Below are 23,338 nucleotides of genomic sequence, written 5' to 3'. Positions count from 1 at the left end.
CACTGCTAAAAGATTCTTTTAAAAATATCTCAACCTTTGCACTCCACAAACGTAGCAGGTGAGAGTATTGTGTTTTCTCACATGGTAATTTGTTAAAGTAAATTAACAGGTCTTCCTAAAAAAAATCGTTAATATAAAACCCAATAATATTTAATAAAATCGTGCCCACTACAAGTGTGAAAGAAACCATATAAGCCACTCATGACAAGAAATAAGATTATATCGATAGACTGCAACAGCAGATATTGAATATATATTTTTTTTTGCATAAAATTTTAGTGCATTAACTAACTATATGCATCATGTATAAATTCCTGTTAAAGCTGTCTCTTTCCCTCAGCTTTTCTTTCAACAAATATCAGAGAACTGAGGATTTTCTGATGTTGCCAAATGCAGGCTATCAGTCTGGATCAAATTATCTGACACCTTATCCCTTAGTAGAAAAAATTGCTCAAGACTTTATCCTGATTTTCCAGTTTCCTGAAATCATTCAAAATTACACTGATTTCATTGGACTGCTTTGCTGAGTGGTTACACTTCCAGTGATGGTCCCATCTATATTTATAGACCCATGGTAGTACTTTCCCACTGGAGGATCACCAGTGGTGGTATTTACACCTGCCAGGCAGTATTAACATGACCTTACTAAATTTAGGATTTATTGCAAAGCCACTTCTGCACTGGCTCTGCTGTCTGAAGCTTTGGAAGCCCATCGGGAGCACAACCTTGGACTGCCCCCAGCTGGATGCGTGCCACGTTGTGAGATGCCGTGATTGCAGCTGGGGGAGCCTGAACTCAGCTGCTGGGAGACCTGACTTGTTTATGCAACACACGCCTTGGAGAGCTGTAGGTTAAACCTACACGCTGCTCTCAGTGTACTCAGCAATCATTATCAGCTCTCCCCATTTCTTTTCTTTGAAAAGGTGAGAAACAGAGGCTGTTGAGCAGAACACGCTGGAACAAAGCGGATGACAGCAACAAAAAAGCAGGTTTTAGTTAAAATGGGGTTGTTGACACACGTCAGTAAAGAAGCACTGATGGCAGTCATGTATCCTGAAAAGTCTCTCTGACTTTTGAAACATCATTGACAAAATTCTCCTGAAAATTTCTTGCAGTAGGAGGTTCTGAGCACTGCTGGAATGCAGACTTGGGAGACAAAACCAAATTGTTTTTGTGGGGGAGGGAAATGTTTTGCTTCTATTGTCTAATAGGCCTAATCTGTCTCATTCTTCTTTAGCTGGGTTAACTCTGCAGTGCCAAGAACTGACTGACTTGAACCCAGTGTATGAGGAGCAAGCTCCAATACTCTTGGCCCCACTGAACTTCCAACTAAATACAGTTTGCGCGTCTGAGCACATGATTTTTCAAAATGTCTAAATGCTGACATTATTCCCCCTGCCACGGGTTACTGGTGGGATAATATCCAGCCTGTGACAATTTTAATTTGACCCTCAGGGTGCAGTTTATTGCTCCTCTGGCTCAGCTTAGCTGCCCAGTGGCTCGTGGCCACTTGCTGCCCATTGGAGTCTCCTGCCAGCCAGCCAAGAAACGAGCCATTTATTGACCTTCCTAGAGGAGGCAGGGGGTGGCTGTTTTGGCAGCAAATATGCAGGCATCTTGTGTAGCCTTCCAAGCCATGCTGTGCCTGGAGCAGCATGGTATAAAGAGGAAACATCTGGTGAATACCAAGGTCTCATCAGTTTCTCCCATCCCAGGAGAGGGGAGGTGTCATAGTCACAGCCTTGTCCCAGCAGCTGCCAACTCACAACTCTTGCTGCAGCCACACTTCAGCACAAGTCAACAGACTAGCCATGGTGCATGCCTTCAGCCAACACAATACACCAAACATGTTCAAAGCTCTGAAAAATGAGTGTGTGCTTTTAGATGTGGGTGGCACACCAGGACAAACTATGGTTTTGAGGCAAGTTCTGGATACTGACTTTCAAGGACAATGAAAGTCAAACCCTTCAAAAACCTTTCACCTCTGCACATCATCTAATGTTCACACTAATTATTAGAAGGCTCTTATAATTCGTATACATATTTGGTGATAGAGATGAGCAGCAGAAAATTTCCAGCAAGCAAAAATGTTAAAAAAAGAAAGCAATACAGGGACACTACCAAACCATCTAAGCTCCTTGAATAGGCTCTGTTCTGCCACAGACTACTATTTTACTGCAGAAATATTTCCTCTATAGGCATTCTCAGACAACTTCCTGTTTATAAAGCAGTTTTATTCAAGCTTTGTAACGTGCTTTCTCATTCTCCAAGCAGTGCAGAACATCCTTGCAAGCAGGGGTTAAATCCTGCACTTCCTTTTTGGCTTCTCTTCCAACCATAACAGGTTCATTTTCTGGCTTTGACAGGAGGGAGTTGGATTTACTGGCTGGCTGTTGTGTAAGCATCAACTGTACTGGAACTACAGTAAGAGCAAGAAACAGGAAGAAACCAGTTGGTAAAACACAGTCATAGGCTGGCAGGAATTCCGTGACTATTTGTCACTCCTTCCAAAGAGGGGAAAAACAGTTGGTGGCAGATATTCAGTGCCATCAAGAACCCAGAAGAGAGATTAAATATCTTTTTTCTCCATGCCAGGATACTCAGAGTTTTACTTCAATGTGGACCATGGCTACTTGGAGGGTCTGGTCCGAGGGTTCAAAGGTGGGATCTTGACAAGTGCGGACTACGTCAATTTAGCACAGTGTGAGACGCTAGAAGGTAAGTGCTGGTTTATTTTATCCAGGAAGAAACACTGTTGCTTAGGTGCTTGAAGAAGGGAAGGTAAAAGACTGAACTGCTGAGAGTTCTTCTTAAACCCAGAGATAACCCTGATGTCCTCTGAAGAACTGTTCTCATATTTAAGTTAATAGCTTTCCATAGTCTGTGATTTGAGTGCAGGCTGTAATTTGCTAAGCAATGCAGACAATGGGGCTTTCTGGTTTACTGATAAGGTTTAGAAATCTCATCCACAGAGCTCTTATGGAGATTGACAACCCTCTCACAGATTTTAGCCATGCTATAGAACACTTCAGGTTTCGAACTTTCATACCATTTCAGCTGTATAAAACAGTTTCCAAAATCTTGTTAAAAGCTTGCTATTTGGCTCTGAGTTTCTCAATAAAACACATGATTTTAGTAATTTGTTACTTCCTGAGTTTTAGGGCAGTGGTGAAGACTCTGTTTACCAGGAACAGAAAACTAGTCTCCACAAAGATAAAACTTAGGAAATAGGAAAAAAAAAAAAAGAAAAAAAAAGAAAAAAAAAAAGAAAAAAAAAGAAAAGCTCTTTTCAAGGTGACTTTGCCACAGTAATAAAGAGAACACACAGTAGTTTCCAAAACAGCTTTCTGTGGCCAAGACTGGTCACAGCCTGATGAAGACAGACTTGTACCAAAGAATCATACGCCATACCTTTAGACACTTGGCAGGAAAAAATGCAACTGAAAGAAATCACCTTTCTAAAGGAACATAAAGTTCCTTTTCCTGACTGCAAAATGAAAGCTATGATTACACACTCAATTTCTATAACTTGCAGTCTATTAGATCAGTTTGGAAGAGGAAGAAGGAGAATGAATAAGCTCACTCTATTTTAAGCTTTGGCTGATTTGTACATGCAGTAATGGGTTTGGAGTAAGAAAAAGGGAAGAATGATGATTCCCATATCCAACAGGGTTTTGAGGCTGTCTAAACTATTAATATAAGTAATAACACAAGTCTGGGTAGATTGCTTGCCATTCATCTCTCAGATTAAAACAACTACAGTTAAAGAAATGCATGTAGATATTTACCTGTCTGCAGAACAAAGTTGCTCTTATAGGAATACGGTAAAAAAGAGTTTATCAGTACAGTCAATGGAATCTAGACACTACTGAGCAGACCACGTGCATGTGTCTACTTCTGCTGATAAATTGGAGAGCTGTACCAGCTCTCCATTAAATACAGTGGCAGTTCAGGCACACAGAGCAGATGTATACAATTACTCTGAGAACTGAAATCTATTCCTTATGTCAGCTGGACAAAATCAACTGTTTCTTTACCCTATTTGTTCCAGCATTTGTGATCTATGCAACTTACAGACTCTACAGAAACTCTTGCTATAGCATTTAATTGTTTAAGTGAAAAAGTCCTACTGCATAAGGATACAGACTTTGAAAAAAGGTAACAGCTTCAAATGTCTATAAAAGACACAAAGAACAGATTGCTAGAATAACTAAACTCTGCTGTCACTTCACTTCTCCCTGCAGATGAACTCAATAAATGATGTCATCCAAAGCTTCATGAAGGAAAAAATTCTTGGTTGCTTCTGAATAAGAAGAAAAGATATGCAGTTAAAAACATATAAGCAAAAGGGATTATTTGTACCCTTCACAAAAGAATACTTGCTCATGTTAAGTTTAGCACAGCTAAAAAAACCTTAAATTTTAAATCATGCTATAAGGAAGTTATTTACCACCATGAGGAAGTTATTTACTAAATATTTCTAAGATATATAAACCTTCAATATTTTTAAGAGCATGAGGCAGATGGACAGGTAACAACAAAGAGATAAAAGCTATTCTTAATTAAAATATATAATAGGAAGAACAATTAGTTTTATTTTTGAAACTTATTTTTCTAGTGTTCATTCAATTTTAGAAGACAAGTTATTTCATCAATAGAAGCAGCAGCCCTCATACTCCCTCCTACAAGCACATCTCTATTACCCACTATCACTTCCCCTTTTTCTCTATTCAGCTGCATCTCTTTCACCACTGTAACTTTTTTCTACTTATTATAGACAGCTAACAGATTCCCACCATTTACCTACCAAATATATTATTTATAATGAAAATATGAGAAATATAAAAATAACGGATTTCTACATGATGCTAAACACACTTATTTCTCTGCACATGTAGGATGCTGTAATACTGAACTTTCACCGTGAGTATAGAGTGCACGAAACCCACAGACTCCTACCTAAAGTACATTTCCAAAGTAAATTTCATACATTGTCTTTTATTTAAATTTGAAATATTCAGCAAGAGGATCTGTGCTGTAGTTATGTGATGTTTGCTCAGTAGTGCCATCATGTCTTCACATTAAAAGGTAATAAATTTACCCTATTCTGCATTCTGTGGCTTAGCATCACACCACAAAAAATAGCCTAACTAAAACCACTATAAATATGCTAAAACAAACAAGCAGGAAACAAAAATCAAAACCACTCAAAGCAACCCATAAACAGAAGCAAAAAGATCTTTTAATTTCAAAGTGGTTTTGGTATCTCTAGAGAGGAAACCATAACATCGCTGCTCAAGAACCACAAGAAAAACCGTAGATTAGTGCTTTACATCTGCTTGATAATCACAGAGCAAGTGTAAAAGCGAGATGGAAATTAAAAAAGAAGACTGCTAACAGCCTAATGATACCACTGTGTCCTCTCAATTCAGGGCCATACAGACAGGAGGAGAGGCTTTCAGCCCCATTTAGAAATCCTTTTTCAGCTTGGTTGAACTATGATTTCCATGGAGCTACCTCATGGGCTGCATGCTACTGGTTTGGCTCTATGGCATCATCTGTTTCAAGGGAATGAGGTTCCCAGAGCAACCAGTTTTGAAGTAAAATATGGGGGTGTGGGAGTGTGGAGGTGTTTAAAGGCAGTGTTTTGTTCTTCCCTTGCTTTTTTCTGTGATAGAAAGACTTCTGCTCTGTAGAAAGCAGGGTAGGTCACAGAAGAACAAGCATCTCAACTATGGTCCCAACAGAATCACTGAAACAAGTTTACTTAACTTGCCACAGCCAGGGCCTGCCAGCACATGGTGGCTGAAATAACAGTGTTAAAGGAAAGAAAACTGCAGCTAGCTGGTTATTGCTATCAAAGTGAGGGGTCAGACAAATTACCATGAACTTGGTGCCAAGAGACCAGGTCAACACTTTGTTAAAGTTTTCACAAGACTTTCTTTCTTTTTGATCAGGATCATTCCTGTCTTAACTGCAATCATCTTAAACTAGTCTCCCTCTGTGCATTAATTCCTTTTAGCCATACTTTCATTAATTGTGTTTGTTTGCTGTTCAGTTGTGAGTAAACTCATGTAATTATTTAAGGTCCTACTTTTCCTATAAGTTGTTTTACTGTGTGCAATTTAATGAGGAAATGGACAATGCATATGGATGGCAATCAAAATGAATGGATGACAATTGAAATACAGGAATTTTCTTCCCTAGGGATCTTTAGGACAAAGTCCAGAGTCTTGTGTAGGTCTCCAAGGAGCAGCTACCATCAATAAAAGGTTTTGGTGAACAGGAATGATCACCAAAACCTTTTATTGAATGTCTGAGGCCCCTGTAATGCTCAGCCATCTACTCCTGCCGAGTCACCAAGTCACGTCACTAGTGCAAGTGTCTGACACCAATAGTTCCCAGGCCTTCTTTATGCCAGCAGCAAAGAAAGGACTATAATTTAGGTCCACCAGTTCAGTCTCTGAGCTGCACTGAACTCTGTCTTGATGTGAACTGTGCTTATGACCTTCCTCGTTGATATTGTATGGTATTGGAGCTTGTGGATAATTGTTTTGACCAAGACCATGAGATAGAGTCAAATATTTTTTCTTACCTACAGTATGCAGGTTGGCATTTATTTATTCAGTTAAATAAATAAATAAATCTATAAAGCAGGCTGTGTAACTTACAGGGTTTTAAACCCAACATTCCTGGGTATAACATTTCCTCCATAGCTTTTGGGAGATGGGTAAGGCTATTTAATGAATTATAGCTAATATTTTTCATGCCTTATGGTTTATGAAGCCACTCAAATCAATCAGAGAACTGAGGAACAGTAACAAAGTCTTGTGAAACTACTCTCGATCAGCAGGTTTTTCTTTCTGTTCATCTTATGATGATGTTAATCACACTTCAGAATGGTCAATACTTGGGGCTCATATTTGGGTTTTACAGTCTGCTTTATGTAGTTAACCCCTGAAAAGTACTGTGTTTGAAAGGCATTTACACAGTGTGGCTAAAAGTAGATATCTGTGGTTCATCTGAAAAGGAATTGAGAAAAGTTGGAACTGAACTCTGCATCTAATAAAGCAGTATTATCTAATCTCAGCATATGTCAAATATTTTTGTACTCTTTGCCACAAAAAAAAGAAGAGAAAAGTAGGAATGAACAGTTCTCACAGGAAATGTAAGTGTAAAATCAAAATATTAATGAGCTTGTAAAAACTTGGTATACATAGACTAATTTCTGGGTATAACTGCATTTTTATTTTTCTCTTAGTCTTGCTTACCTTTCCCTCTTTCTTCAATTGTGTTTCTTTTTTCATATTTGGATTCTATTTCCCCTCTTCCTACATGGAAGCTGGTACTGAAAGTATGACTTGTTCTAAGTGTGTTATGTCATTTGATATGGATTTGATGAATAGGCTATATTTGGTGGATAAGTCTTGAGTTTTGCACTGCTGGAATGGCTACCAAGGTATTAAAGAGTCTTTTTTCCCAGCCTGGCAACTAAAGAAGAAGTTGAGATTCCTCAGTTCTGGTTTTCAGGGTTGTTTATTTTCTCTTATCTAATACATTCTTTTTTGGACCTGAGGAGGTCTGTCCAGCAGGTCGGGTTGATGCACACTGATCACCCTTGGGGCGGTGTTACCTTTTTATACTAAAACTATGTGTACTTCATTTACAATAATTTTCCAATACCTATCACCTATGTTAGACAGTCTGTCTCTATCCTAAACCAATCCAAAAGTGCCACCATCACAGCAGAAGATGGAGGACAAGAAGAAGAAGAAGAAGAAGAAGAAGAAGAAGAAGAAGAAGAAGAAGAAGAAGAAGAAGGATGGTCATGCCCAGATTCCTCTATCTTGCCTCTTGAACCCCCATTCTAAATCCCCAAAATTCTACTTTTTCACCCTGTGATAAATTTACTACCATTCTACTCAAACTCTTGTGACTTGCAAATCTTCACACAAAGTTGGTAATTGTTTCCATGGGTAAAAATTGAAAAGCACAGGTGTTTTTGACTCCGTGCCAAGGTCTCTGAGTTCCCTGCCTAGGTCTTGAGTCCTACAGGGCAGTCAAATGAATGTCCTGGGTTCCCACAGATAAGGAACTGGCTGAGTGGTTGCATACAGAGAGTAGTGGGCAATGCTTCAAGGTCCAGATAGAGCTCAGTGCTGCACGGTGCCCCTGACGGGTCCTTTCTGGGACCAGTAGTGTTTGATACTTTCATCAGTGACACAGACAGTGGGATCGAGTGCACTGTCAACAAGTTTGCAGGTGGCACCAAACTGACTGGTGCATGTGACACCAAACTGAGTGAGTGGTGCAGTTGACACAACTGAGGGACAGGATGTCATTTAGAGGGACCTACCAAAGCTGGAGAAGTGAGCCCATGGGAATCTCACGAGATTCAAGGAGGCCAACGTAAGGTCCTGCACCTGGGTCATGCAGTCCCTGGTATCAACACAGGCTGGGGCAGGAAGGAGTTCAGAGCAGACCTATGGGAAGGGACTTGAATGTCTCCTACTCTTGGAAAAAATGTCAGATGTGAGCTGAAAATGTGTGCTCACAGCACAGAAAACTAACTGCATCCTGGGCTGTGTCTAAAGCAAGGGAGGGAAATGTTTCTGCCCCTCTGCTCCGCCCTCGAGAGACTCCACCTGGAGTAGTGTGTCCAATTCCAGGGTCCCCAGCTCAGGAAGGACATGGGCCTCTTGGACTGAGTCCTGAGTAGGGACACAGAGATGATCAGAGGGCTGGAATGTCTCTCCTGTGAGGAAAAGCTGAGACATTTGGGACTGTTGATCCTGGAGAAGGTTCTAGGAAGACTTTATTGCCAACTTTCAGTACCTGAGGGGAGTTACAAGAAAGATAGAGACAAGTTTTTAATAGGGCTTGTAGCAATAGGACAGGGGGCAATGGCTTCAAACGAAAAGAGGATAGATTCAGACTAAATATAAGGAAGAAATATTTTAAAAGGAGGGTGGTTAAACAGTGGAAGAGGTTGCCTAGAGAGGTTGGAAACATTCATGGCCAGATTTGGACAGGACTCTGAGCAACCTTGAGAAGCAGCCAACTTGTATAGAAGACTCTGTGAATTTTATCTCAGTAAGCTACAGTGCTAAACGTAGGAGTCTGCTTCACACTGTAGTAGTTTTTTTGCTTTAAGTCTCAGTGTAGGCAGCCTTATTGCATACTAAGGAAGTATCCACCTAGGGAAATAGACAACAGCTACTGTACTGAAAAATGCTTACCTTGCTAAGTGCAAATTAACTTCCTTACAGGTACAACCTTATTTCTATCAGTGGAAGTGTTGCTGTCCTTTTCCCTAATTATCAGTTCAGATTTCAGATAGAAATCTAATTATTATGAATGCCCAAATCATATACAGAATCCCAATCTATCATTTAAAATAGTTTTAATATAGCATTTGAACACAATTATGGATTGCAGTGAGGCCTTTTCTAAAAGAAAACATTAAACTGCTTTGAACAGCAAAAAATTATTCAAATGCTTGCTTATGCCTCATGGTAAAAAATGGCTAGCAGAGAAAATTCGTCATAGGATATCATGAAAGTTTCTTTTAACTTTGTGGTCAAAACAACTCATTTTCCCCAGTCACCAGGGTCGAGAGCTCAAACAGAAAATGTCACAATCACCCATGTTTCTGGAACAGCTTCTTAGGATTTGCTATTAGCAGTCATAAATCAGAGAAAGACAAACCAGAAATGCTAAGAGAGTGTAAACTCTCCCCTTTCAAATGCTCCACTGCAGAATCCATTTGGAGTCCAGAATGTGTGCCAGGCAAGATGTATTTTCTTCTCTTCTTCAGGCAGCCTGATAACAGAAGATTACAATCTGAGATTTAGATGTTTCATGGGAATATTTAAGACCTTACCAAAGTTAAAGGATTATTCCTATTAATGCAAAACAGTCCATGAGTGTGCAGCAGACAAAAGAACTGACACATTGTAATGGTGCAAATCAGTGAAATCGAAACATTGAACAAACCTGATGAGGGAGGGACTAGAGACAGTAGTGAGTAACAGTCTATCTGGTATATCTGAAAATGAAAGCTGATGGTGAAACTTCTGACAAAGGCATAAATTATTTGTTCTTTCCTACAGTTTGCAGAAAGTCTTACTGGTAGAAGGCAGTACAAATTTGCATCAATTTTGCTTTTACACTCTATTATAGCTATGCAAAAAACTTTTCAATAGAGTATTATCAGCTGCTTAATATAAAAGTGTATTAGAAATTAACTTTTAAAAAAAATTTGGTTGCAGACAATATGAAAGTTTATTCTCATGATCTTTCCTGAATTTCAGATCTGAAGTTACATCTACAGACTACAGACTATGGCAATTTCTTGGCAAATGAAACTGGCCCTCTCACTGTTTCCACCATCGATGAAAAACTGAAAACAAAACTACTCACAGAATTTCATTACTTTAGAAACCATGCTTTTGAACCACTTGCCACTTTTCTGAATTTTGTCACGTAAGTAATATTACCCCATAGCTTACCGCACAGTAGTAAAATAGCTTACCACATATCTTACCACACAGAAAAAGCAGTTACAATAGTGTAAATGAAACATATTGGAATTTGTATTATGTTCTAAAACCAGCAAAATTACTTTGATACTGCTACATTGGCATGTTTTACTTGCTAATATAAATTCTGATACAGTATGTGTATATTAAGAGCTGTTGTCTTTGTACCTAATTAATTTAAACAGAAGCAGTTTTCTTTGTGTGAACAGCGGCAGAAGAAGTGGTAGAGATTAATTAATTTAAAAATGGTTTAATGTTTCAAACATTGTTTAAGTCAGACAAGTTGAAAAACTACATTTTGGAGGGGGGTGTGATTCATGCAATTTTAACAATTTCATGAAGCAGAGGGAAATGATTTATTCCTAGGTATGTGGTAAATTGTAGACCTTTTTTAAAGGGGGAAGGACAACACATCCTACACCTGTCATAATTTTTGTACTATTTGACAAAATAAATAAAAAACAGAAGGACTTTATATGGTATATTGCAAGGTACTTAGATCCAAGTAGCTTTATTTGAAAGTTCACCTGCTGTTTGATGCCAGATGAAGAGAAATCTCTCATCTCAATACCATCATAAATAGATGAAACTTGCAAATGAATGAATTAAACAACTTTAAGAACAGGGATCAGCTTTATAGCAATATAACAACATGGACTAATACCATGCAATACCAGCAGGATAATTCAACTGTTTACCCCCCTTGATCTTATACTTTTAATATATTTTAACAAGAACAATGAACTGTTCAACTAACTTTCAAGGAGCAGTTTTATTATAACAGTTAAAAAGAAACTATCACTATTTTTTTTCCTGGTCATGTGTAGCTGATCACTTTTAGGCTGATATATTAACAGGATCTTAAAGGCTGTCCTAGGATGCCTGTGGGCATGCAATGTTTACATTTTGTTTCAGGGAAATAAAAATGAAAGCATGAAAGTTTCGGCAGTTCTTTTCTCACACTCATTGACATAAATGTATAGATGTGTAAGCACAGCCTTTGATCACTGTTGGTTTTTTTTCAAATTATGGATACACTGGTTAGAGATATTTCACACAAATCATTGAACCACCTTCCACCAGATTCTCAAGCCCTTTTTACTTATTTTGGGTGAGAACATATAGAAATCCCTGTATGTTTCTAGCTGTGTTCTTAGTCAACAATGCAAACTCAAGACTGGCATTCAAGGGAATTGCCTTCCCATTTCCAAGTCACTGACAAGACACTCATCAGCCCCTTTGACACTAAAACTAGTATGAAGCTGATAGAAAACGTCTACTCAAAAGAAAACTTTAAGAGAAGAAATCCGTAAGAGCCTGTTCTTAGCTCCCTGATGGGAGGATGTTTAAAGATGAGTGAGAAGAAAACTTAAGATTGGACCAACTACATGAACTCTGCAGTGTTAGTGCCGAGATTCCCACATACTTCTTTGTCCAGATGGTATATATGAAATTTAAAAATCTCAAACTTGAAAAGTTGTTAGCTCAGGTGATTAGCTTTGGATACCACTAATTGTTGCTTATTACAGTGAAACTACATCTCATCTGTTATATGATAGTCATGTCAGTACCACCTTCTTTAAAATGTCCATTTTCTAAATCAGTCATATCAATCAGGTATCAATCAGGTTTAAAACTACTGTGTTATCTACTTGCTATTGAAAAACTTCTGTTGATTTTTGATGAGCTATTGACACAGAATGAACATGCATTCTGATAATACTTTGGTATTACAGCTAATTTTCAAAAATTTTTGGTTTTTATTTTTTCAAGTCAAAGTCGATTATAAAAATAATTTATTTTTACTTTTTCCTTCCAATACAGATACAGCTATATGATTGACAATGTAATTCTTTTAATAACTGGCACATTGCATCAGCGACCCATAGCTGAACTTGTTCCCAAGTGCCATCCATTGGGGAGCTTTGAGCAAATGGAAGCAGTCAGCATTGCCTCAAACCCAACTGAACTCTTCAATGCAATTTTGGTTGACACACCATTAGGTAAAAACACTAAGCTATTATTTTCTTTTTTTTTTTTTCAAAACTACTAATCCTGTATTCTTTTAGAACAGGATGTTTCCCACTGGATATACTGTGTTTTGTTAACACAAATCTTGTAGATCAAGAACATCTGAAGTGGTGTTCAGGAACATATTCTATTTACATTTATTAATAACTTCTATATCCACCTTGGGTAGCAGACTCAGAAAAAACCATGTTACTCAAGAAGTGCAATGTATACCTTTTCTATTCAAAGTAGTCACTGATTTAAAATGTATTTATTTTTATTTCAAAACCTACATTATATTAAAAAAATATGTCTTCTCTAAGGATCAAGCAGACAGACAGCTACTAATAAATATTAGATGTCGTGGTAGAACCCAGATTCCCTCTTGAGATTTGTGCATGGTTCAAATATAAGAAGTCCTATTTTGAAGAACAAAATCAAAGAGCAAAGCAGGGTAAAGTCTGGGAATGTCACATTATGAAATTAAGATGAAACTCTTCTCAATGTGGTGCAGCAGCCAACATGAACAAAACCTAATAGCCTGTGAAGGACACTGAGAATAAGGCAGAGCTGGATGTATTTGAATGTATTTGAAACCATTATGTGACTTCATCTTCAGTTCTGAGAGGTTTTGGGTTCTGTTTCTCAAAAAGGTGTGATAGGTTGGCCCCAGACAGAAAAAAATTCCCACCCAGCCACTTACTCACCCCCTACTCTCAGCACAATGAGGGGGAGAAGAAAGGTGGGAAAATAGATTGTGGGTTGAGATCACCCACAAAGTTCTGTTGCAGGCAAACCAGACTAAATCTGCGGGGAAATTAACTTGATTTATTACTGATTTATATATGTATGACATAATTAATTACTGATCCAGATATAAGGAAACAAAGAGAAAATAATGAAACACTTAGACACTTGGGGAAAATACCTTTCCTCCAGCCTTTGTTGCTCCTTCATGCCAGGCTCCTCTTCTCTGCCCTGCTGTCTCTCCAGACAGGTAGGGCAGTCACAAGGAGCAGGGGGAGTTTAGAGCCATAGAATCATAGAATGGTTTGGGGAGGGAGTGAGCTAAAAAATCACCTAGATCCAATCCACCTGCCATGGGCAAGGACGCCTTCCACTAGACCAGGTTGCTCAGAGCCCCATGCAACCAGACCTTGGATAATTCTAGAGATGGGGCATCCACAACTTCCCTGGGCAACCTATTCCTGTCACATCATCCTCATCACAGGAAAGAATTTCTCCTAATACCTAATCTAAACTTACCCTCTTTCGATTTAAAGCCATTCCCCATTGTCCTATCATTACATGCCCTGTAAAAAGTCCCAGTTTGTTTTTCAGGTAGGCCCCCTTCAGATACACCTGCTCGACTGAGGGGCTGGGCTGTGCCCTTGGTGGGTCCCAGCTGCAGCTGCCTGTGTCCAGCACAGCACAGTCCTGCCTTTCCCTCACAGAGGCCACCCTGCAGCACACTGCCATCAGTGCCTGGGCACTGGCACACTGTACAGTGAAATCTGAGAAGGGACAGAGCAGGACAGCTAAAATGAACAGTGCTGCCATGTGTAGACAGACTAAAAATTCCAGACTGCAGTTTGGAGTGGACAAAGCTGATGAGAGATATGGACATGGTTTACAGATTCCTTAGAGCAGTGGTTTGTTCACAGTGAGTTATGAACTGCTGCTTAGCAAATCCTTAAGAAGACAAGTGCCAGCAGAAAACTAGTTTTAAAAGGAAACTAAACCACTGTTTTCACACAGCTGGTAGTAAATTTCTGGCTTTTTTTTTTTTTTCTTTTTGCTAAACTAGTTCATAACAGAATAGAGTGTTAGAGGGTTATCAGCTCTTTAGAGTCATGGGACAAATTTGTGAGCAATAGATCTATAAGGAGATACTGAAGGGAACTCTTAGGGCTACACTTCCTGATATTCTCCATTCAAAATCTGAATGATGGAAAAGTAGGAAGGGATAAGACCACAAAACATGGTCAGACTCATATGTTCTCTGTAAATACTATCTTCCATTGCCACTGCTTGGGAAAATACATTTTCATATGGTACTACTCTGCCCCACTGGGATAGCTCAGGAACAGTGAGAGGCACATGTTGGTTATGAATATTATATTTTAAAATGGTCCAGCTGCACAAGTGAAATTCATCCACTGCCTCCCTACTCAAAAGCTTGCTCCTTAGTCAGTTCTGCCAAGGACCCATAAGCACAGATGGTCAAGGTCAAAGCATGTGCCCTTTATCAGCTGCAACCTGTTGCCTTTCCCACACTACATACGCAAAGAAGAAAAGGGAAAATAGGAAAGAGGATTCTCCTTAACAACTGCAGAATACCTGCATGATTTCAGACAAAAATTATTTTTCATGTCCCTCGCTAGAAAATCTCCATAATAACCAAACTGTATACTTTAGAGAAGATTAGGACTTTCATTAGCATTCCCATTTGATTCTCTCTGGAGGCATGGGCTCTGCCTGCAGCACTGATTGATTCCCCTCAGTGCAGATTCTCATTAAAAAGAAGGGGATAGGAGGATAAGTGGAAAACCAAGCGGATTTTTCTTCCTCTTTTTTATATCACCCTTTCTCATACAACAGAACCTTTGGATCCTTGTTCACACTCTGGTGAGCAAGAGACAGGAGATGCATATTATCAGCATACAGATTTATACTGCTATGTTATAAACTCTATTTCAGCTGCTTTTTTTCAAGACTGCCTGTCTGAAAACGACCTGGATGAAATGAACATTGAAATAATGCGCAACAAACTGTACAAGGCAAGTCTTTGCAACAAAATGATAATATTTGGGGTTTATCAAATGTCTCAACAAAGCAGGTCAGTATCATCAACCCTGTTTTATGGATAGGGAAACAGAAGTAAGGTGAGATATAGCAAGTTGTGTAAGGTCATCTGGTTGATTTCAAGTCCAGGAATGAAACCCAGCTGCTTCCATTTCTACTCCACTGCCTGGGGACTTCTCAAATTTTAGGTCTGCATCCAAATTCTAATTTAATATCGCATTAATGAAAATGCTTTAGATGTCAGGCTAATATCCAGATCCATATTTGTTTATGAATAACTCAGCCACCAAAAGCCAGAGAACGCTGACCTCCTGAGTGAGCCTAGGCAGGATTTTGGCTAACATTTATCTTTATTTATATAAGGAAGATGAGTTTTGAAAGGGTCTAATGGTTTTAAGTCTAGCTAACATGATTTTTACTTAGGGATTTTGTATAATTTTCTTCCTTTAAAAATAATTTTTAGCATTGTTACAGCACAGTGCTGCAAGGATATGCATTTAACGTGAGCCTTGTATTTTCAAAGTATTTTACAAATCTTAGCACACAGGTCACTACTCTTACAATGGTCTCTTTAAAGGCTATACATACTCCAATCCATCAATGGTTCTTCTCTTCAAAATCTTTATCATCTTTTTTTGACGGTGGATTCCCCAGATTGCAGGAAGTATTTTTACAGTGATCTGATTGCACTAGGGGAAAAGAAAATAAAATTCTGTTTGTCTTACAAATGATATTTATAAATTCCAAAGTCGATTTTTAATTCTTAAAATGTTTACTAATTCTCTCATTCAATACAACATTATTTATGCCTATGTATACTAATTTTTTACTGAATTTTAATTCTTTCACAGTATTACTATACTAGACACTTTTTCCAGTTTGGCAACATACATATTTGATTCTTTTCTCCTGTGCGGATGGACATATATATTAATACTTATCAAATCTATTTTTTTTTCTTCTTGCTCCTCTGAGTAATTAGGGGGAGCATTCAGCAAACACTATTAAATTATTAATAGATAATTTCTCCTTTACTTCAGCTGTCAATGTGATCAATTGCTTCTGCTCTACTATCAGAGAGCACCATACAGAACCTAATGCATAATTCTATGCAGTAGATCCCCCTTGAGATGTCTCTACTTAAAATTCACTTAATTGCATAGTTAGTGACAGCTCCTAACAAGATTGCGTGAAGTTGTAGCAAATGCATTTCAACATAAATGTTCTCTAACACAGTATTTTGGGAGATTGAGAGGCAGGCAGAACAGCATCTCAGATATTTAGTGTCTTTCCTGCACAGGTATTTTGAAATGGGTGCAGATGCCAGAATCCTTAATAGACCAGAGGGCTCTGCAGACCAGTATTACAGAAGCTTTGTCTGCTGCTCTATCCTAATCCAGGGTTTAGGGTAGAGCAGCAGGGATTAGTTTGTGTATCCTCATCCTGCTGGCCCAACAGCCGTGGCATATGCCCAAATCCCCTCCTCCACACACTATAAATGAAGAGTTTTCTTTAGCCATCTGCTTATTATGCAGTGGAAGCTCAATGGAACTCAAAAAGTTCCTTCTTTAGAGAGCAAGTAAAACATAATATTTTTCTTATTACAATTTTTGAAAACATTTGATCTCAAATTGTAAAAACAAGACATTTGCATTTGAATATTTCAACTTTCATTTGAACTAAGTAATTAAGATCATACTTAAAATTTAAATTCATAGGTGGAATTATCGAAGTTAATGGAAGTATTTAAAAATTAGGTTCATGGCTATGTGCAATTCTGGTCCAGGTCTTAAGCAGCATTTAAAATATTCCTCTTCTCCTTTCATGTAGTCTTACCTTGAGGCATTTTATAAGTTTTGTGAAAAACAAGGTGGTACTACAGCAGAAATAATGAGACCTATTCTTGAGGTAAGAAACATTCAGTCTTTATACATTAAAGTACTTCACGTTTTCATAATTGTTTCACTTTGTTCTTTCTGTTCAATTTCTCTTTAGTTGCAAAGGTATCTGTGAAATGTTTGCTTCTCCTCTAAATATACTTGTTTTTTCTAAGATGTAATGAGTAGTGTATTCAAGGATGATTTTTACCTTTTTACTAGAAAAGCAGCTAGACCACTACTAAGGAGGAGCCAGTCTCAGTTAATATTTTTCTGTATCTGAGAGCAGAAAAGAAGAAATGGTTCACAAATCTCAACCTGTTATCCTTTAACATTTCTCTCCATTATGTAGAAAAACCAAAAATTTTGATTATTGAGTTTGGGATAGCTAAAGCCTGGCATTACTTTCTATTTACTAATCAATAATCTTCAAGCTGCACGGCACTGCTATGTTTGTTTACTCTCCTAATAAAATTAGAGATTGAGGTTAGAGTTGAGTGACCTTTGGAATTAGTGTCATATAAAAAGTAGAACATTCTGTGTTATGTTTTTGTCTCAACTCAGCAAAGTTTAATATTTTTTTCCATGGCGTACAAAGCTCCTAATGCCCTCCTCCCAAAGCATATATGCATCTAGTGAATGATATTTTTGTCTTGGTTATTTTAATAAAAGGTGCCGAAATTTCTAAAATTGAATTCTCAGCATTTAGGTCCCCTATTTTTTCTCACTTAGTCTGTCACAATTCTTTGCAGAGGCTGACAGCCAGACCACCCACTTGCTTCCAGGAGTCTTTTTTTCTGGATAAGCAATTTTACACCCTGGAAACCAAAAAAATTCACTGAGGTCTGATGACATCATACTGAAAGTTTGCATTTAGAAGAGAGATAATAACCCTGGGAGCTCATTCCTCAGGGAAGAATGTGTCTGAATTACATTTGACAAAATAATGTCCTAAAAGGGATTGCAATTTCCTACTTTAATTAAGCAGGTCACAATGTTTCAATTTATGCTCCAAACAAAATTCTCCTAATCAAGTTAAATTGAAGAGAAATTAAGTATTTTGACTTTTTTTCTCTCAAAAATAAAAATCAAGAGACTAGCCGATTGGCTGGCATAGTTGATTCAGATTTTTCAGAAAGTTTGTTTTTAAACAGAAATTCATGCTCAGCGCAGATTACTTACTAATGTTAGTTTAAGCATGTGGTAAAACTTCCTTTATATCAGTGGTAACAATTTAGCCTATGATAAGCTTCTTTAAAATCCCTATCTAATGTCAATCAGCCAGGAGGATAAACTTTTCTATAGAAAAAAAAAAATCTTCTTTCTGTAGAAGATTTCATTTTCTATAGCATTTTATTAACATGAAAAGAGACATAGAACAGCCTGCTAATCATTGGATTCACAAAAACCCCAATTATTTAATTATTTAATTATTCAAATGAATACTTGCTATTTATTTTGTAATCTTATATGTAAGACTACCAACCTGACCCCACAGATGAGGCTGAGGTATTTAGCTCCCCAGCTCCTTTACTACCACCTGTGGTGCCAAACTTCCATATTAAGAGTACTGATGATCTCTTTTCCACCGTGGACAGCACACACCACATGTTTATCCCCGATTCTGGCAAGAAACTGCAGGACTGCGCTGCACTGCAGCTAGAGCTGTGTCTGTTTGCATGGCCCCATGCTAAATTCTGAACCAGCAGTCTCCCACATGCAAACATGCACTAAAGAAATGGTCATCCTCTGACTCCACCTCTGCCTGCAGCAATCAGATGGACTGTCACCAAGTAGTTGCCTCGTGGCCTTGCTCTCTGTGGAGACCCTCATGTGCCAATAATTTGATGAATTGAGAGGTCAGAATGGGTTGCAGTTATCCTGAAAATTTTCTCAAACTGGAAGCCACCAGAAGCAGAACCCACACCTGCCACCATGAGTTGCAATTGCCTCTAACGTTTTTTATCAACAAAATATTACACATCTAACAGCTAGATTCTACATGGCTTCAACAAGTTAAAAAAAGAATTTGTCCTTCTAAAATAGTTTCAGTAGGTTTAATAGGCTTATTTTTATTAATTAGGGAAGTGAAGTTTGGCCCTGTTATTCATTAGCTAGAAATCTTTTCAAGCACGCTTATTTTCTTCTCATTACTTCTTTACTGTTTACTCCTTTTCCTTACTTCGAAGCCAGTGCCAGCGGGTAGTGAGTTCCTGTTATTGTGTGCTCCCATACACAAGAGTAGATGTGAATATGTGTTTTTGCTAAAGTGGCAGATTAGTGTTGCAAATGAAGCCTTATTATTCAAATGAAAGAGCACCTCTTTGCTTAAACTAGCTCAAATATTTACAGCATAAGAAATTTTTTAAGCTGCCTAAAATGTGCCTCTACTATATATACTTCACTTGGGAAGATTTTCCCTTTGTAATCCCTGAAATTAGCAAGGGCTCTGCTGTTCTTAAAACATGAAAGTAAGGAATAAAGGAAAGAATTAAAACCATAGTCAATTTAGATCTCAAGACAGAAAAAAAGATTGTTTTTATTTACTACTGCATTTTTAAGTCATACGTAAGGGAAATTTTGCCTTGTGCTAAATAAGAACCCAAAGGCTAGACATTGGATTGCCTTTCAGTCTGCTGCTGCAGTGAAAATACAGATACTACAGGCATCTAAACCTGACAGAAGACATATAGCCTTTGAGTCTATGTATTAAAAATTAACTGTTATTTGAGCCATTTAAAACTTTTAATTGGCAAGTAAATGGCCCCCTCCTCCTTATCAAATGATCATTTTAAATATGTGCATTGAGAAGCTACATTTTTTTAGGATTTTCATTCAACTTTTGCTATCAAAAGCACTTTGAGTTACAGGCAGTACTATTGATTCTTTGTCCTTTCCTTTATTTGTTGTATTTATAAGATCATCATTGCATAATCTTACATGTGAGGGTGTGAAGATATTTTTTCTTGTCAACATCTGGGTAACTAAGCAGGGAAATGAGGAAGCAGCAGAAATGATATTTTTGGAACAAAAATCACAGAATAAAAACTGTAGTAGCAAAATCTCGTTGATTTTCTAGTTAAAATTTAATGCATATTTGCAAACAAGAATTTAAAATTTTAAAAGTAAGGTATGCTTCCAATGCTCTCAAGTTGACTTAAAAAAAAAAAATTAAATTTCCATAGTTTGCCTTACTAAAAAATCCCAGAATATGCCCACCCTAATTTAGAATGAGATGTCTAATAACACCTCTTTATTCTTTGCTTTGCTTATTAAGTTTGAGGCAGACAGACGTGCTTTTATCATCACCATTAATTCATTTGGCACTGAGCTGAGTAAAGATGACCGAGAGAAGCTGTATCCAACCTGTGGAAAACTTTATCCAGAAGGCTTACACCTGTTGGCCAATGCAGATGACTACGAGCAAGTGAAGTGTGTTGCAGAATACTATGCAGTATGTAAACTAATTTATTAAAACAAAAAGCCAATATAAAAATAGTTAATCAGCATCTCCTGACATCAGCAAAATTGTTAAGAGTACAGACATAAGTTAAAAGAATTTTTGAGAGATGAAAAAAATCAGCAGAGGGTACTAAAGTTCCCATAAAAAAGTGTATGGGATCAAAGACTTTTGATATGAAGAGATAAGATTAAGATAAGACATTATTACATTAGTGCAGTACAAAGTTCCTCTTACAAGGATGTTTAAGTAACAGCAAATCACATCTGGTAAATAAAACTCTTCCTACTCCATTAACTCTCCCCAAATTGAGTTTCACTTCATTGCTTCTGTCTCCAAGATTTTGGAGCATAGCCATACAGCATTTTAAACTGAGCTGACCAAACAATTCATGTCACAGATTATTCAAACTTGATTTATTGCCAGTATACCATAAAAATTCCCTTCTGAAATATTTTCTCTAAATCACCAATTGATTCAAAGAACTAGATGAAAATATTAATATTGATACAAATAGTGTTGTTATTAAAGATTAGTAATCTGCAACACTTGATCTATGAATTAACTGCTGTACTCTAACTTTAATATTTATGCTACCACTAAGTAGGTGCACAAAAAATGTCTGGTCTATTGCTTTTTCCACAAAAAAACCCCACAAAGGTGAAGCTGTGCATCTGCTCCTATGCATAAACAGAACATTTTAATAATGAGTTACTGTGCCAGTGAGGTATGGAGCAAGACTGTTCATGAGATGGTGGGTTATTTAGATGAATTTGGGAACCATTGTAGTAGACCTCTACTACACTCCTACTTTAATAAGGGAAAAACAAAACAAACACAAAGAGAAGGAAATTACACAAAAATGCAACACTTAAGAAATCAAGTCAAATGTATCTGCACAGGATATTCCAGGATGACAAATGAGACTACTGGATTTGGATACAATATTAATGCAGGTAAAGCAAATCCAGCTGACTACTGGAAATAAAAGGAGCAGCCAATGTGATGATCAGAGTTCACAGTGTTTTGGCTCCATTTAGAGCTCTGGCTCTGATGGATACTATTTGTTCAAGAAGTTCACTGCTCTCTGCCCAAAGGAGTGAAAGGTCACATGTCATTCCAAAATAAGTCTCTTTTAGTGCCTTCAGCAAATTAATTTAAGTTGTTGGAAATGATGATAAGAAATACAAGAACAAACGTGATTTTTCTTTCTTTTGCTGATTATATGCTTTTAACTTTTGATTTATGTAGAATTTTAATCTATAAAGGAGGTCTTCTATACAGAAAGGTTACTTAACAAAGATTAATTTACAAAGCAATGTAAGGTGTCTGTGCTGCAGAGAATGCAAAAGTACCTTATTTCCATGGAGTGGTTGTCTGTGCTTTTAGGAATACAAGGCTGTGTTTGAAGGTGTAGGGAGTGGCACTGGAGAAAAGACACTGGAGGACGCATTTTTTGAACATGAGGTAAAACTTGTAGCGTTAACATACAAAAATGAATGTTATTCACATGGAATAATAATTAAAATAAGAATGAGGTACCAGGCTTTTGATTCTACTGTACTGCTTTCAATTCAAAACCACAGATTTTTGATGGCTGTCAACATTTGGCTGAATCAAAATAGAAGAATTTACCTTTTTATTTTTTTTTTTTAATTTTTTAAAGTAAAATTAATCCTATAACATTCTTCTAAAGACTCTTTACAGAGCTATCAATCCTGATAGCCTATCCAAAAGCTATCTCATAAACACCACTTAATTAAATTTATTTTGAGTAATCTACTAGAGAAGTTATTTCACCACTGTCTTTTATTTCCTGTAATATTGCTGTAGTCTATTACCAAAATTATTCCACAGATGACATTTCAATTACGCTGATACTCAAGAGATTGCTAAATATAATCATGGTTGCAAAGCTGCAAGAAATCTTGAACATAAAAACTACCATATAAAAATCTCATTTGCCTTCCTTGATATTTTATCATAACACTTGTTTCATCTTTTCTACAGGTAAAGTTGAATGTGCTTGCATTCAACAACCAGTTTCATTTTGGAGTATTTTATGCCTATGTGAAGTTAAAGGAACAAGAATGCAGGAATATTGTATGGATTGCTGAATGCATTTCTCAGAGACACAGAACCAAAATTAACAACTACATTCCAATTTTCTAAATCTGACAATCTATGATGCTTGAAAAGATGCATCATTTCATAGAAAAGAAGAAAAATCTTACTTCAAAAATTAACTCTTATCAGATATTTTAAATTGTATTAATGAGCCTCCTTACATACATCACCGTAGGAAAAAAAGTAATGCAATTAGAGATGCGAGTACTTCATAAGGAAACACTAATGGGTTTATTCACAAATTTGTTGGTAGATTTGTTCCCCACTGTGCCTATTTTAATTTAATTGATCAATAAAAACCTCCTGCAATGTCTTACATACATAGTCTTTCTCTTTTGTGGAACCTAGATTTGTATCAATGACATTTGAAAAGCTCTTTAATGGCTTTTTTTTTTTTTAATTGATGTTTTTCTCAAAGGGTCAATTAAACCAGTACTTCTATCTCACAGGGTCTCTCTCATGGCATACAGATTGTATGAAGATTGTATGGAGGACACAAATAAGAGAGAAACTCTGAG

General features: G+C 37.3%; 1 protein-coding gene across 1 annotated transcript; it reads left to right on the top strand.

Moving 5' to 3' along the window:
- Window positions 1–2,588: 2,588 nt before the first annotated feature.
- Window positions 2,589–22,865, top strand: ATP6V0D2 (ATPase H+ transporting V0 subunit d2; the record flags this gene model as incomplete). Its single annotated transcript, XM_084202037.1, has 8 exons — window positions 2,589–2,718; window positions 10,314–10,485; window positions 12,366–12,544; window positions 15,252–15,331; window positions 17,187–17,264; window positions 20,511–20,687; window positions 22,083–22,160; window positions 22,704–22,865. 8 exons carry the CDS (start codon window positions 2,589–2,591, stop codon window positions 22,863–22,865), a joined length of 1,056 nt encoding a protein of 351 aa, XP_084058163.1.
- Between the last annotated feature and the right edge of the window lie 473 nt (window positions 22,866–23,338).

The sequence above is a fragment of the Fringilla coelebs genome (genome assembly GCF_963513975.1).
Source record: "Fringilla coelebs genome assembly, chromosome: 1".
NCBI lineage: Eukaryota > Metazoa > Chordata > Aves > Passeriformes > Fringillidae > Fringilla > Fringilla coelebs.
Note: the sequence above shows the minus strand (reverse complement) of the source record. Positions and strands in the feature narration are given on the sequence as shown.